This window comes from Scophthalmus maximus, chromosome 3 (assembly GCF_022379125.1).
Source record: "Scophthalmus maximus strain ysfricsl-2021 chromosome 3, ASM2237912v1, whole genome shotgun sequence".
NCBI lineage: Eukaryota > Metazoa > Chordata > Actinopteri > Pleuronectiformes > Scophthalmidae > Scophthalmus > Scophthalmus maximus.
The window spans coordinates 15226113-15240653 of record NC_061517.1 but is presented as its reverse complement, the minus strand read 5'-3'; the positions used below and the strand labels follow the sequence as shown (position 1 = coordinate 15240653).

The following is a 14541-nucleotide window of genomic DNA, read 5'->3' as shown; positions in this document are numbered from 1 at the left end:
TTACCTCACATTATAGTAGATGAAAAATATTATTTAGATCAGTCTACATTAGTAGATGCTCTTATGAAGTACATATACACATCCCACATAATTCCAATAAATCCCTGTACAGGCTTGACAACAGAACCGGCTGTCGTTGCAGCAGGTACAGTCAGAAATCCAACCTCACGGGTCTCCTCAAAGGTAAAGTCAAACTGAAAGAGTTCTCCATGACAAAAACTGTAGGAAGTGAAGGTGGTGATGGCAGGAGGGTTTTTTTTAATAGCGGCAGCCTCTCGTGGAAAGGAATTCTCACACCCCCATCCTTCCTTCATGCTATTTTCTCCTCCGCGACAGTGGAATTTGTAGAGGGATGTCGGGACAAAAACAATCGCTAGAAATATATTATACATGCTATATTTGTTCCAATATAAATCTCAAGCATCATACATACAATATATGATACAATTTGTTGATGTTGTTATGTCTTTTTGTACAAATTGTGCAGGGAACAGTTTGTTTTTACAGCAGACTGAGCCGGGTCAGTTCATATGGTGTAAATGAATTACCTGTAAATGGATGTCATTTGCGATGTTTGTCACCCATTAGCAGGTAAGGCATTTCTGTTTTTCTTGTATATCAAGGCACCTGAGTGTCACTGCAAACAAACAAATATGCCTGTGTTTGTGCTAGTACATAATTATGAACTAGTGGTTAGAATGGTTGGAGACAATGTGAGAGGGAAGGAAAAATTATAAAAAGAGGAGTGAGTGCAAATGGTGTGTGAAGAGACAGGGACACACTGGCAGAGGAAAATCAGGGTCAGCTGTCAGAGCACATCCACACTGAAGACACACACACACACACACACACACACACACATGGGTGGACAGATTTGTGATAAGCTACAGGGCAACAGAAGGAGGAGGAGGAGGCGGAGGAGGAGGAGGGAGCTTGAATTCAGCTTCTCAGGATTCAGAAAATGCAGCGAAGGGTAGAGTTACATGTCTTCTAGCATTTTCCAGGAAGGCTCAGTGACAGTTGATCAGGGAAGGATTACTGACGGCACAGGGCACAAAATATATTTCTGGAATCTGGAGGCATTTGATCGGTCTTATCAGGGCTCCGCTGCCGACTGTCATTGGCCACACGTTGGTGTGAGCAGCAGAGAACACAAACACAGGCGAAGGAGTGCATCCCCCCTTAACATCAACTGTGAAGCTTGTAGAGACGTTTTGAGTTTAATGGTCTGGGTCTGCATAAAATGGGAGGTGATGAAATTCAGCTGCAAGGGAACTGCATCAGTAAAATGGAACAACACTACAGTCTTACTGTGCTTTTTCATTATTTCTCCAAATGGCATCCTAACCATAGATATTAAAAAAAGAAAGAAGCTGAAGTGTTTCTGCTTAACAAGCTTCAGCTCACTTAAATACAACCCTTGGACATTTGTGTTCATTTACTTAAAGAGCTGCTCAGATCACAGCTCAGTAATTATATGATGAGTCATTATCTGGATGGTCTGACTAGACAAACAACACTCAGATTATTGGCGACGTTCTAGAGGACGTGAATAGATAGACAGAATAAAGATTTTATTTAAAAAAAAAAAGAAAGTATTGAAAGGTATGATAGCAATGAAGTCATAGCAGGAGGAGATGAAACAACCAGCATCTTGCAGAGGCAGAGTGACATTTTTAGAGGGATATGCATGATATTTTGGTGGAGGAGACCAGATGAAAGGACTGATGAAAAGAAATATGAGACTGAGCGGTATACCGGTGGGTGGCGGCAACAGAAGGTGAATGTCGTTTGAAGAGTGGAGAGACGGTTAATTGGCTCCATGAAATACTGGATAAAAAAAGTGTGGGGGGAGGGGGAAATGAGGGAAGAAAAGAAGGGGAGAAGGAAACGGAGGGTGTGGGGTGGTGTGGTAGTGCATGTAATTTGAACAGCAAATGAAAAATATGTGGACAATCTAACACATCATGATAATAATGAGAGTAATAAAAATAGGTGTATGAAAAGGATGCAGAAAATCCAAAAGTACAGCAGCCATTTACTCAAACACATTCGTATAGCACTCCCATATCGAGCACTGTGTCGATCAGTCATGAATCTCATTCACACACTGAGGCACAACCCTCAGGCTCAATTTTGGGTTCACAGTTTTGCCCAAAGACATTTTCACATGTGGATTAAATTAGTTGGGAATCGAACCACCGACCCTCTGAATAGTGGACGATCTGCTATATCCCTCTCAAACTGCCCAAAATTAGGTTCTTATAGAATTGCTAATGCAGACATCAACCTACTGTACATCATTCTGTGCTAATAGAAGAAAGAAAAAGGACAAATGCTAAGAAATTAATTTTCCTGTTGGGTGTGGAAGAATTTCACCTCATCCAGCACCTTTGGGATTGACTGGAACACTTACTGCGAGCCATCAGGGTATGACGTCTCTTATGCTGCTGACGCTGAATAGGAACAAATGTCCACGTTGGTTTTGAAAAAGAAACACATGGTGTCTATGTGTCCACATACTTGGAGCCATGAAGGATATGTGTAGTACTGTATCTCAATTACAAACTATGTCAAAGGAAAGCTTGAGGGTTTATTGTGATAGAATCATGTAATTACCGCTGCCATTTCACATTTGTGCACAGCAAAACAGCACGAAAAGGGGAATGTATTTACTGTGGGAAAACAACAGATGGAAGAGCGGAGGAAGATGGATCAGAGGACAAGCAGGAAAAAAAAGAAAAAACGGGTGGAAAGAATGAGGAAAAAAATGTAAGAGAAATTTGCCTGGAGAAAGAAAGATGAAGAAAAACGATGACAGGATTAAAAGGTGAAAACGGAGATTGAAGCGGCCTGTGAAATGAGATTACATGCAATTCGAGATTAAGTGAGAAGAAAAGCGAGAGGAGAAAAAAAGCAAGAGCAGTAAAAATAGTAGAGCCAAAAATAAATGCAGGCAACTCAAGACATAATAGAAAATGAAATAAGAAAGGAAAATCAGATGCTCAAAGACACAAGTAGAAAGAAAGTACATGAGAAGAAGAAGAGGTTGTATTGAGTTGTAATCAAAAAACTGATTATTGACACTGATCAAGACGATAAGCGTCACCGAGGGAGCTCTGACATATTGTAATACAGGGGGAAATTTGTCAAAAAAAGATTGTAAATATACTCCCATCACTCTCCACTAGTAATTGACGTGCCACCATATCTGTGCAACATCTAACATTTATTTTATTTTAATTATTTCTATATTGTTTTGTTTTTATTGTCACAAAATAATGAAACAGCAGCTGCAATGGCATGCTGGGAAACGTGACATGCTGGGAAGAAGAGCTCTATGACAGTTGTACAGGATGAAGCAAATTGCTTTTTTGATTTAAAAGAAAACTTGCTTTTGTTATCTTTAAAAATTATTAATTATCATGGACACAGGCAACGTTAACCTGACAGCTTGCTGTTCACTTCCTCCTGGTAAAAAAACCTGTATTGAGTCTCTTATTGCAATGGGATTCTTTGTCTAAATGTAATCTATATCATTTTTCTGAACAATTTCAAAGAAATCTCACGGAGAGCTGACCAGTGCTGAGAATATATTAGGCACTAACCTATTTTCAGCACTGGTGGCTTAAAGTAACTACACAAATACACATTACACTATAATAGCTCATCATTAAGATAATGCTGATATGAAATAGCGAATCATAATTAAAGGACAATGTATAATATGTGCATGTTTTTCCTGCTGTGAAAGCTTATATAGACAAATAAGATCCGTATAACAAACAGTAACCATTTTCTGTGCTAGTATGCCTTTAAGAGTTCCCATGATCCTTTGCTGTTTTCAACGTTTGATACAAGAACTGGTTTTTTTGAATGAACAGAGACGATGTTTTCAAGACGTGCTGGTGCTTTGAAAAGGTATAAATGTGTTTAATAAAATGAATATCACTGTGATTTTCTTTTAGATTTTTTTTTTTTTTTTTTTTTACCCCGAACACCATGATTGTGGACGATCTTCGCCTGCCCACCTTCTTATAAGCCCTCCTCCTCGCTTTACATCCGGGCATTCAGAAGGCTTGCTCTCTGGGCTACCAGCAGAGAACCCGGTTTCTCCCTCCCCGCCCAGGGGAAAGTCCCCGGACCCGTGGCAGAAAGTGCCCTGGTTGAATCCAGTGTCGACCCGCAGCTGCGCCGCTGACGGGCGGAGACGTTCAAGCGAACCGAGCCCGGTGCTCCGCGGGTCGACCTTGTCAGCGTTCATAGTCATGCAAGTGAGCCGTGACGCTCAAACATAACGGGGCTCATTCTCGGAATGCACTTTTTAAGATCCTGTGTGTTTTTAATAACGCCCAAAATGATTCACATGTTAACTAACTTTTACAGAAGTTTTACCCACCACCTTTATGATTTCACAGGGGTCAAGTGTCACAATGTTTGTGAGTAGTTCACTGAAGAAAACCCAACCCAACAACGAAAAGAGCTTTATTGTGTGTGACAGATCATTTTGCTCATAAGGAACCTCAAAACTTCCGGTTTTGATAGACTACCCGTTTTGTAAAGACGTATTTCTCCATGACCTTTATTCTTCTGCATTGTTTGACTCGAAAGTGCAAGAAACAAGTTACCAATTTGAACGTGTCGAGGTCGCCATCTAGTGGTTGAAGATGTGACGTGCAGCCTTATTGGCACGAAGTCCACATGCAAGAGGACCAGGCTAGAGTTTGGATGTTAAAGGAAAAAGAAATTGGATGAATAATGTCCCATTCACTTTTTCTTTGTGAGGTGCTTCAAACGTTTACACATGAGTATAAGTATACTTATGAATATATATAGTGTAATGTATTTTTCAAAGAGGTGATGAAACTTATATTCCCAACAAGATAAGATAATATTATATAATCATTTTTTAGTCCCACAACGGGAACACAAGGTTACATAAAACAATATGATATAAACGATTAAGCAAACACTCATTAAGGGACTTGCGATCGCTCTGTGATGTCCCCTTCCTGCATGGCAGCGGGAGAACAAAGACTCCTGTTTTACCACGTTGACGCCACTAGAGGGAGCCCCGGCCCTTGCAGCATCCTTCCCACTACAGTTGGACATAAACAGACACAAGCACACGGACATACTGTATTGCTCTGGATTAGGCAGCACACAAAAGGATTATGGTGTCACACGGAGGCCTCTCCTGGTTGGTTCCTGCTGGTAACCTACTTCCTACCCTGAGTTATCCCATCATGTCTTTGCTGTGGGTATAAGCTCAACTGCAGCATCACCACAAAGGTTCAGCCCCTCCCTGCTGTATCCTGGAGACACAGGGGGAGGGAGGGAGGGAGGGAGAGAGAGACAGTGAGAGGATCAGGGTCAGATGAATTCCAGTCTGAGTGACGAAGGCAGTGTGTGCAAATGAGGAGGGGAGTGTGTGTGCATGTGTGTGAGCGAGGACGAATCAGGGAGGGTTAGAGAAAGAGAGTGAGGGGTGGACTGTGTATGTGTGTGTGTGTGTGTGTGTTTGAGAGAGAGAGAGACAGGAGGATATTCAGGCAGCAGGAGGAAAAGGGGGAATAAAGGGAGGAAGGAAAAGTGGGGCAGGAGGAAAAAGACAAGACAAGGGGACCCAGACTGAGACGGAAGATGGCTGAGCCAGAGCTGAAATCACGGAGCAGTCGGGAGAGTGTTGCCAAGGCGGCGAGCCAGGAGAAGATAGCAGGTAGGTACAGTGCATGCTCACACGCCTGTAGGTACCACATGGTGCAGGGCTGCATTAATCCGCCATGCGCTCTGATGCAACGTTGCCTGATGCAAAAGTACATCACCGCCTGATGTGGCTAGGGTGATAGATCATTCTGCTTCAGATGTGTGGTGATAAGTGTCGGCAGTGACAGCTGAGGGAATGTGACACATATAATGCAAAAATTAGATCCTTTGTGCCTCACCATTCACTGAGTAACAGGAGGAGGAGTACAATCGCCAAAGGTGTCATTATTGAGAAACCAGTTTTATGATATAATCCCTGATGAGCCAGTGTGACCAAATTGTCTCTCAAAATGAGAAACTTTTGCCACTTTGCAGATTCTTCTCCTGATCTTTCTCTGATGCTGTTCTCCCTCCTCCAGCAGCTGGTGCAGACCCCGACCAAGATGGTCTGCTTGTGGAGCAGCCGGCATCTCCATCTACCCCCATGGTCCCTGCTCCCATTGCCACAAGCCCCACTGACGGCTCACCTGCCAAGGCGGAGAAGATTAAGCTCAAACGCAGCATCACCCTCTTCAATGGCGTGGGCATGATCATAGGCACCATCATCGGCTCGGGCATTTTCGTCACTCCGACAGGTGTGATCAAGGAGACGGGCTCAGCCGGGCTCTCCCTGATCATCTGGTCTGCTTGCGGAGTGATCTCAACCATGGGCGCCCTGTGCTATGCTGAGCTGGGAACAACCATCGCCAAGTCAGGGGGAGACTACACTTACATCTTGGAGGTGTACGGCGAACTGGCGGCCTTTCTGAAACTGTGGGTGGAGATGCTCATCATCCGGCCGTCGTCGCAGTATGTGGTGTCGCTGGTGTTTGCCACCTACCTTCTGAAACCGCTCTACCCAAACTGCTCGGTGCCCGACAGCGCTGCCAAGCTCATTGCCTGCCTGTGTCTCAGTGAGTCCTGGTTCATTGGCTGGGGGTTCAAAGAGAGACATACTCTCCCCCTCTACGGTCACACGACATAAGATGCATGTATTTGATCCTCTTCATTTGGTCATTCCCCTAATTCTCGTTTCTCTCTCCAACCCGCTGTAGCATCCCTGACATTTGTAAACTGCATCAGTGTGAGAGCGGCTACCAAGGTCCAGGACTTGTTCACAGCCTCCAAGTTGTTCGCCCTGATCATCATCATCCTCTTTGGCTTCATACAGATTTCCACAGGTGAGCAGCACTTATTTACAGACTGACAGACGGAGTCACACGAGCACTGAAGCCTCCAGGATGTTTCCGTTTGTCCTACATATCATTCTGTTGTTTGCCTCGGTCTGGCACTTTGAGGGATCTCTGTGTGTTCTGTGGCCTCGGGAAACACAAAGAAACCAAAAGTCGTGATAAACTCACATTATTATTATATTATATTATTAACAGTCTAATGTAATCACTCAACTTGTGATTAACCGCCAGGGTTTTGCAGTTCAGTTTATTTCTTCAGCTGGTATCATTTCCAGCCTTAACATTTTGATCACAAGCTGACTCTAGTTATACAAATTGATGCTATGTATTAATATTGACTCGTATCTACTTTAGGGCAAATGAAAAAGTGGTGCTTGTTTGTTTGATGAGGAACGTGCCAATATTAAAATGTTATAATCAATTTGCCAAAATTACACTTAACAGTACCAATTACAAATTATTTATTTTATGATTCAGAGTTTCAGCTCCTCTTAAGCACAACAATGATGGTATAAAAGAGTAAATAGGATAAGTACTATAGCAATTTGTAGGTTTTATATGGTTGTATACAATATTCTTTCATCCTTACTGTACGTATGATAGGATCTACTAGGGCTGGAACTGAGGTTCATTTCTTTTGTCCCTAATGATCAACAAATTGTTGACTAACACTAATGAGCCCAACCAAGCGGACTGCCCTCCTTTCAGCTCGTCTGCACTGTTGCTGAGTCTGAACACAAGGCTCGCCTGTCTGCAGCTGTGTCGCCCAGTCTGAGCAAGTGTGCAGCCATGTGCACGTGTTTCCATACAGGTGCACTTTGGTGCTGAACACTTTTGAACTTAAATTGGTTTTGCACGCGACTCGTTTGCACATTATTTGAATCTTTCACCGAACATGACTGCGTGGATTTAGTCATGTTAAGGAAATAGTCGGACATTGTGAGACGCTGATGCAAAAAAAGTGGAGGCAATTTATATTCCTGCAGTATTTAGTTACATTATCGACTGAATTCTTCAGTACTGCTGTCCTAAACTGCTCACACTGCTCACGTGATTCACGTGTGAAATGTCAACTCCATTTTGCATACGAAGAAATGAACTGTGCAGAGTTTTCAAATCTGAAATAGCAGAGTGACTGAATCGTCTCCGGTCAAGCCATTCAAAGTAAAAGCGGACAGGAAAACTGAGCGGCCATCGTTCGCTCCATGCTACATCTGCTGTTCTCCCCCTCCTCTGCAAAGCCATGCCCACCGCCATTGTGCTCCACGCTCCGTTTCCATGGAGACTAGGCGGCGAGGCTTGCCGGCTGTTGTCACACTGTGCTCTTTCAGAGGACCGAGTGAGAAAATAATGAGTGTTTAACAGGCCTCCTGGAAAAGGAAAGTCATTTCCATCTGAAAGCGAAAGGTATAGGGAAGAGTCACCCAGCCTCCTCAAACAACTCATTTTGCTGACGATGCACTGGTTTTTCGTATAGCTGCTGTGAATAAATGGGTGGACTGGCGTATAATTCGGCTCATATTTAAACGTCAGCTAGGCAGGAACTGTCATTGTTTCCACTGCATGAAAGGAGACGCCCAGACCTGGAGGTGAAGGGCTTAGACAAAGTCTTAACTGGCTAGTTGCTGGTTAAAACATGTCAAACCCGTCAAAAGGCAAACAGAAACATACTGGCCTGAAGGGAGAAGGATAATTGATTTAATGTCTATGAAACCACATGACTACTTTATGAACCTAAGCTGCGGAAGAAGGCAAGTTAGTCCTTAACTGGTCTTTTCCCCCTGTGTGCAGGTGATGTGCCGTACCTTACCCCAGAAAAGGCTTTTGAAGGCAGCAAACTGGGGGTCGACAACATTGTCTTGGCTTTATACAGTGGCCTATTCGCTTTCGGAGGCTGGTGAGGCAACAGTCCAGAAATAAAAAATACATATTTGTTGGTTGCTTTTGCAGTGCAACATACTGTGATTTCAGTCTTTTCCCAATCTTTATTTGTTTTCTAGGAACTACCTGAATTACGTGACCGAAGAGATGATCAATCCAGAGAGGTGACTCGAATGTGCTAAACACTGGAAACTTGCATCACATTGGAATGCGTGGCATGAGTAGATGTTCAAGTTGCTGTATGACGCCTTTTAAAAATGATATCATATCATATTATCTAGCACAACTGATCTCTGTTTTCGCAAATAACCATATGAAAATATATGAACCTGTGCTCTTTCACGTTTGCCCTTGACACGCGTGAAACTGATCTCATGAAACACAGTGGAAATAAATAGTCCAGACAGCAGATATTATTGGAAAATATGTTGTTATGCAGTTCTGTTCTCAAATGACCTCTGACCTTATCCCCCTGTAGGAACCTGCCTTTGGCTATCATCATATCCATGCCCATAGTGACTGTGGTGTATGTCCTGACCAACCTGGCCTACTTCACCACCATCTCTCCTCAAGTTATGGTCGAGTCGGAGGCTGTTGCCGTGGTGAGCATTAGGCTTCTGTCATGAAGTTATGAGATTTGGTTGGTTGATTGTTATTCAGTTTTTTGTGTGTAATTGATTGTGCTGCTTTGCAGAGTTTCGGGGAATACCACCTTGGTGTGATGTCCTGGCTGATTCCTGTCTTTGTGGGTCTGTCCTGCTTTGGAGCTGTCAACGGATCCCTGTTCACCTCAGCACGGTGTGTGTGTGTGTGTGTGTGTGTGCGTGTGTGTGTTTACACGTAGTTCAGGGTGGGAAGGAAAGTTGGGCAGGGAGTCTTTTGTACATGTCTGTTTAAAAAATGTAAAACCTCCCAGGACAGTTATGACTACAATATTCTTTTGCAACGATGAAATTGGAGTCAGGATGTTTTCAGAAAAAGGACACTCGATTTCAGGGGTGAGCGCTAAAAAATGTTGGGAGGATGCAAAGTTTTATATGATTGGAGGGTAAGTGGGGGGTTGTTCCAAAACCTGAGGCCATTATTGGCTGCGGGCGATTATATAGGCCAACAGTTTCATCAAAAAATTACCATGAAAGAGCTTTTCTCTCTATCCTGCTGTAGCTTGTTCTATGCCGGAGCTCGAGAGGGTCAACTCCCCGCTGCTCTGGGACTGGTTCACACAGACCTTTTCACTCCAGTGCCGTCCCTCATCTTCACAGTAAGACTCCTGCTACCTACAGTGTTTAATCAACAGTTACCTTTGTCTTTTACAAATCATCCCGTTAGAAGTCTTGAATGCCAAATTAAGCCAAGAACCTACACCAATCACCCAGCGCTTTAAACAAGTATGAAATGTTGCGGCTGGTCCACATATAAGTCCTGTTTTAAATGTGAAGATTCTGAACAATCCATAATGTAAAGTTTTTGTAGCTCTGCCTTACGAATTATAGTCACACACATTTACATGCATGAGTATTTCCAGGTAATGTCCCTGAAACCAGTTATGAATCTGAATTAAAAGCATTTAGCATTTGTCGCACATATCGCACAAAAACAAAAATCCTTAAAATATCTTACGAATACCTTTGAGGACTACGGTGTGTGTGTGTGTGTGTGTGTGTGTGTGTGTGTGTGTGTGTGTGTGTGTGCGAAGGACTGATATCATGTGTTCCTTTCTCTCTTATATCAGTGTTTGCTGTCCATGCTGTACACCATCTCCCAGGACATCTTCTCGGTCATCAACCTCTTCAGCTTCTTCACCTGGCTGTGTGTTGGTATGGCCATTGCTGGTTTGATCTGGCTGCGCTTTACCAAGCCCAACCTCAGAAGGCCCATTAAGGTAGAGCACTCATGTCGGAGAGGCTGTATCACACGTGGCAAATGTTTGTCACATCAGATATTTAGCTGTGAAAAGTCAAACCTGAAGGATTTTCAGACGCACAGACAGGAAACTGATGATGTAAGACCTTGACTCTACCTGAAACCTCAGCCGGTTTCTCCTCTGTCTGCCTTCAACATAAACACGTCTCCTGGTTTCATAAAGACTTTTTTTGAATAATGAAACACATCTATTGTATCACTTGCGCTTATTATTGGTAGGAAGTGGAGCCATACTGTGATTTCAGGATGGGAGTGGTGTTGCATGAGCAAAAGACTCTTTGTTACTGTTTCATCGTAGGATTATTACTGTACTTTGGTTGACTACAGTCTTTCATGTCTCCTTTGAGCGCGAGTGCTCTCAGCCTATTTGTTTTATAAGATGAAGCTCGAACAAGGAACAAATGGAGCTTTCTTCTTTGTGTAAACCATCCATTTTTTTTCACATCTAAATTTAGCTTCTGTCAGAACAACAATGCATTCCTCCTCATTAGCTTAGAGTGCTCAGCTACAGAAGCTCATCTGCATCTCTAAAATACTATGATCAGTGTTGCAAGATTCATAGATTTTATATATATATACTGTATATATTCAAACTGATTATCATCTATTAGTACCAGTTACAATTTTATAAAATCCCAGACAATATAAACACAATTACAATACGGTTTTACATCATGCATGACATATGTTTTATGACATACAGGGCAAGAAACCAATTCAATTTTACAATTTACCCCTAACCTAAAAGCAGCAGATGTGAATGAGCCTGAAATTAATTTCTTATTCACTTGGAACAAATAGTGATAGTATTTTCAGATTTTTGTAATTTTTTGGGGTAAACTAGAACAAACACTTTATTCCTTGTATGTTTTTTCCTCTGCAGGTGTATCTGTTCATCCCTGTGACTTTTGTTCTGGGCTGTGTCTTCATGATCGTCGTGTCCTTCTGGGCAGCTCCCTTTGAGTGCCTGGTAGGCAGCAGCATTATTCTCACAGGTATCCCAGCGTACCTGCTGGGCTACAAGTGGAAGAAGCCCCATGTGATCAAGAAGATGCTGGGTGAGTGTGACATTTTGTGCTTTTCTATAGAGCCTTTGTCTGTTTGTTCAGGCGAGGCATTCATTACACTGTGTTATGAAAATCATGTGAGAATATCTCTGAGGCTGCAGGCACTGATACATTTGGTTTGTTTATATAGGCGGTGTGAGAGACCCAAACCCAATGTATAAAGTTTAAGTGAAAGTCTTTTGTGAAAACATTTGCGGTAACCTAGCCAAAGAAAACAGACATGGCTGATGTGATGAGTCGTTTCTTCTCAGAAATCTTCACCATGTTCTGTCAGAAGATCTTCATGTCTGTTCCCGAGGACAGGGGGCAACATGAGGCGGCGGAGTAATCCTGGACTCAAGATAAAACAAGATGAAGGACTGAGTCAAAAATATTTTTGTGCGATCATTCTTGACGTGTTCAACGAATGAATAAACATTCATGCACTTGTGATTCGGCTACAGCAGTTTTTTAAATTTCTTTTTAATTGTACCTGCCAGGTAACTGTGAAACACATTGGTATGTACAAGAGTTTTGTTTTTTTTCATGTATGCCCTTGACATATTTTTTATTAACAGGACAGAGTGTTTTTAAAATCACAAAATGGAATCAAAGTCTAATCTCATAGTCAGGAAATGTAAACATGTTACCCTGCTTTTATTCAAAGTCTGTTTCACAATAACATCTCCTTTAATGCTAGAATATGCCTTCATGTTGCATGTTAGTTAGTTAACGGAGAGTCATGCACTGATCTTAACGTGAGTAACTGTCGCAGGCGCATATTGTTTGCAGTCATAATGAAAACACGGCATCAGAAGCTCCAAACACTCCAGTGGCCTAAAACAACAAGTTCATTCTTTGCCTAAAATTAGTAGTTAAATGAGAAAAATACTTTTTGTAAACTTTCTTTATTTTTTCTAAACACTAACAACCAAACCAACACATAGATTATAATAGTTTACAGTTTTAAAGAGTATGAAAGCAGTGAGTCAAAACCAACTAACACTCTGTTGTGTGGTTAATGATGCATTGAGTTTAAAAGACCTAGTATGAGAAACAATCAGTGTATGAATAGGGTCAGGTTTCGAAAAGGAAGTTGACTCGCATGAATTTGATTACATCACACACATAAGCTACTAATATTTATGTTGAATAAATATTAATTTCTATATTTGTATTTTTTGTATTCATCTGTAAAATGATCCCACAGCGCTATCTTAAAGCACAAGAAAAACAAAACAGTGGCTGTGAAGTTCCCTTATGATGTTCTGCTGTGAAGCAGGTCTGTTTCCTGTATCGTTTCCCTTCCAGTGTCAGTGCTTCATGTGTGATGATATCTGATGAGACGACTGTGGGAACCAGCACCTGGTTGTGAGGTATAACTATGAGAAACTGAAGATCTGTATAGATGTCATTTTAGTGGCTGTATTTAGGAAACTCCATTGTAGTGTTAAATGTTTTGCATCTATTATCTATTATCTGTGCCAGCCGTGGCACTGCTGATGTTTCATATTGTTTATTCTTTTTATTGTCACTGTAAGACCAAAATGAATGTTGCTAAATGTTTTTGGTTGTTGTTGTTTTCATAGGACTTTGCCTATAAAAGCCTACTTTTCAACTAAATATCTGGCATTTCCCCCCAAAGTTATTTCAAGAACTCGTGGAATCTGTGTTGGTTGGAAGATATTTCTGGATTTTGCACAAGATAAAGCAAAGGTCCCCTCAAACAACAATCACTTGTGTGAGCATCGTCAGCCTCTGCTTGTTACATCGGGTGCCGACATCACGCAAGACATTCAACTGAATGCATATTGGTTGAGGACAAATAAACAGGAAACTCCTCCAGCATGAAAAGCAGCAACAAAGGAAATGAGAAAAAAAACATTGGTTGCCACATCCTTTTTTTAAAACAGGAAATGAAATATGGTCTATTTGAGAAGTGCTCTTCTACCATCACAAATAAATTTTAAAAACATGGGAATGAATTTGCATATAAAGGGAGAGAGACAGACGTGCCAACAGCAGCATCCCGCTGCATCTAATGGTCACAGAAGATTTTAAGAAAAAATTCTTTTAACATTTAGCCTATTTTCGCTTCATGATTTTTTAATCTTCATCACAGTCAGATAATTGTGAGCTTGTCAACGAACAGCACAAGGCTTATAGGAAAAAAAAAACCTTATGTGCCCTTTGATTAAAACAGAGAGGATGTGTCTTAAAGCATTGTATACAATAGGTTGTGACTATGAAGATCATATATATTTTATGTTATGCACAAAATACTGGATCTGTGTATAGAAAGTGTTATGAGTTGATGATGCCTTTAATGGCATTTGTCTCATGAAATGTTATGGAGAAAAACAAAACTCTAATAACATGTTTTAATCTTAAAAATGGAAAGTACTTCTGTCAGTTATTGTAACTGTTGTATTTCAGTGACAATTGCAGGTACATGTATTAATAAAAATATTTTGGTTTGTGTTCTGCATAAATGCAGTGGCCTCATATTCTTGCATCAGTCAACAAAAGGCCGCAGCCTCTCCTCAGATAACAGTCTCAAATAGAACGAAGGATCCCAAAACCACAAGATAGCCTCTATCCAAATGAAGAGGTTTCACGAGCAGGAGATCTTCTCAAAATGTCGCCCGGTGGCGTAATCGTCTCAGTGTCGGGGAAGTGATCTGTATGAAACGCTCTGTCCTTTCTTGTTTGTCTCGTCTTGTTTGTTGGCTGTCAGGCAATGAAGCTGCCAG

At 41.7% G+C, this 14541-nt stretch overlaps 1 protein-coding gene across 2 annotated transcripts; it reads left to right on the top strand.

Moving 5' to 3' along the window:
- The first annotated feature begins 5369 nt into the window (after positions 1 to 5369).
- LOC118317277 (large neutral amino acids transporter small subunit 1) lies at positions 5370 to 13411 on the top strand. Of its 2 annotated transcripts, none has more exons than XM_035645837.2 (11): positions 5370 to 5719; positions 6129 to 6659; positions 6801 to 6926; positions 8730 to 8835; positions 8939 to 8983; positions 9298 to 9421; positions 9514 to 9617; positions 9984 to 10080; positions 10552 to 10701; positions 11626 to 11800; positions 12061 to 13411. In XM_035645837.2, exons 1-11 carry the CDS (start codon positions 5644 to 5646, stop codon positions 12135 to 12137), a joined length of 1611 nt encoding a protein of 536 aa, XP_035501730.1. In that variant the 5' UTR covers positions 5370 to 5643; the 3' UTR covers positions 12138 to 13411. The 2 variants fall into 2 exon arrangements, with proteins under 2 accessions (XP_035501730.1, XP_035501729.1); XM_035645836.2 differs by having other exon boundaries at positions 5371 to 5719; positions 6126 to 6659.
- The last annotated feature ends 1130 nt before the right edge of the window (positions 13412 to 14541 follow it).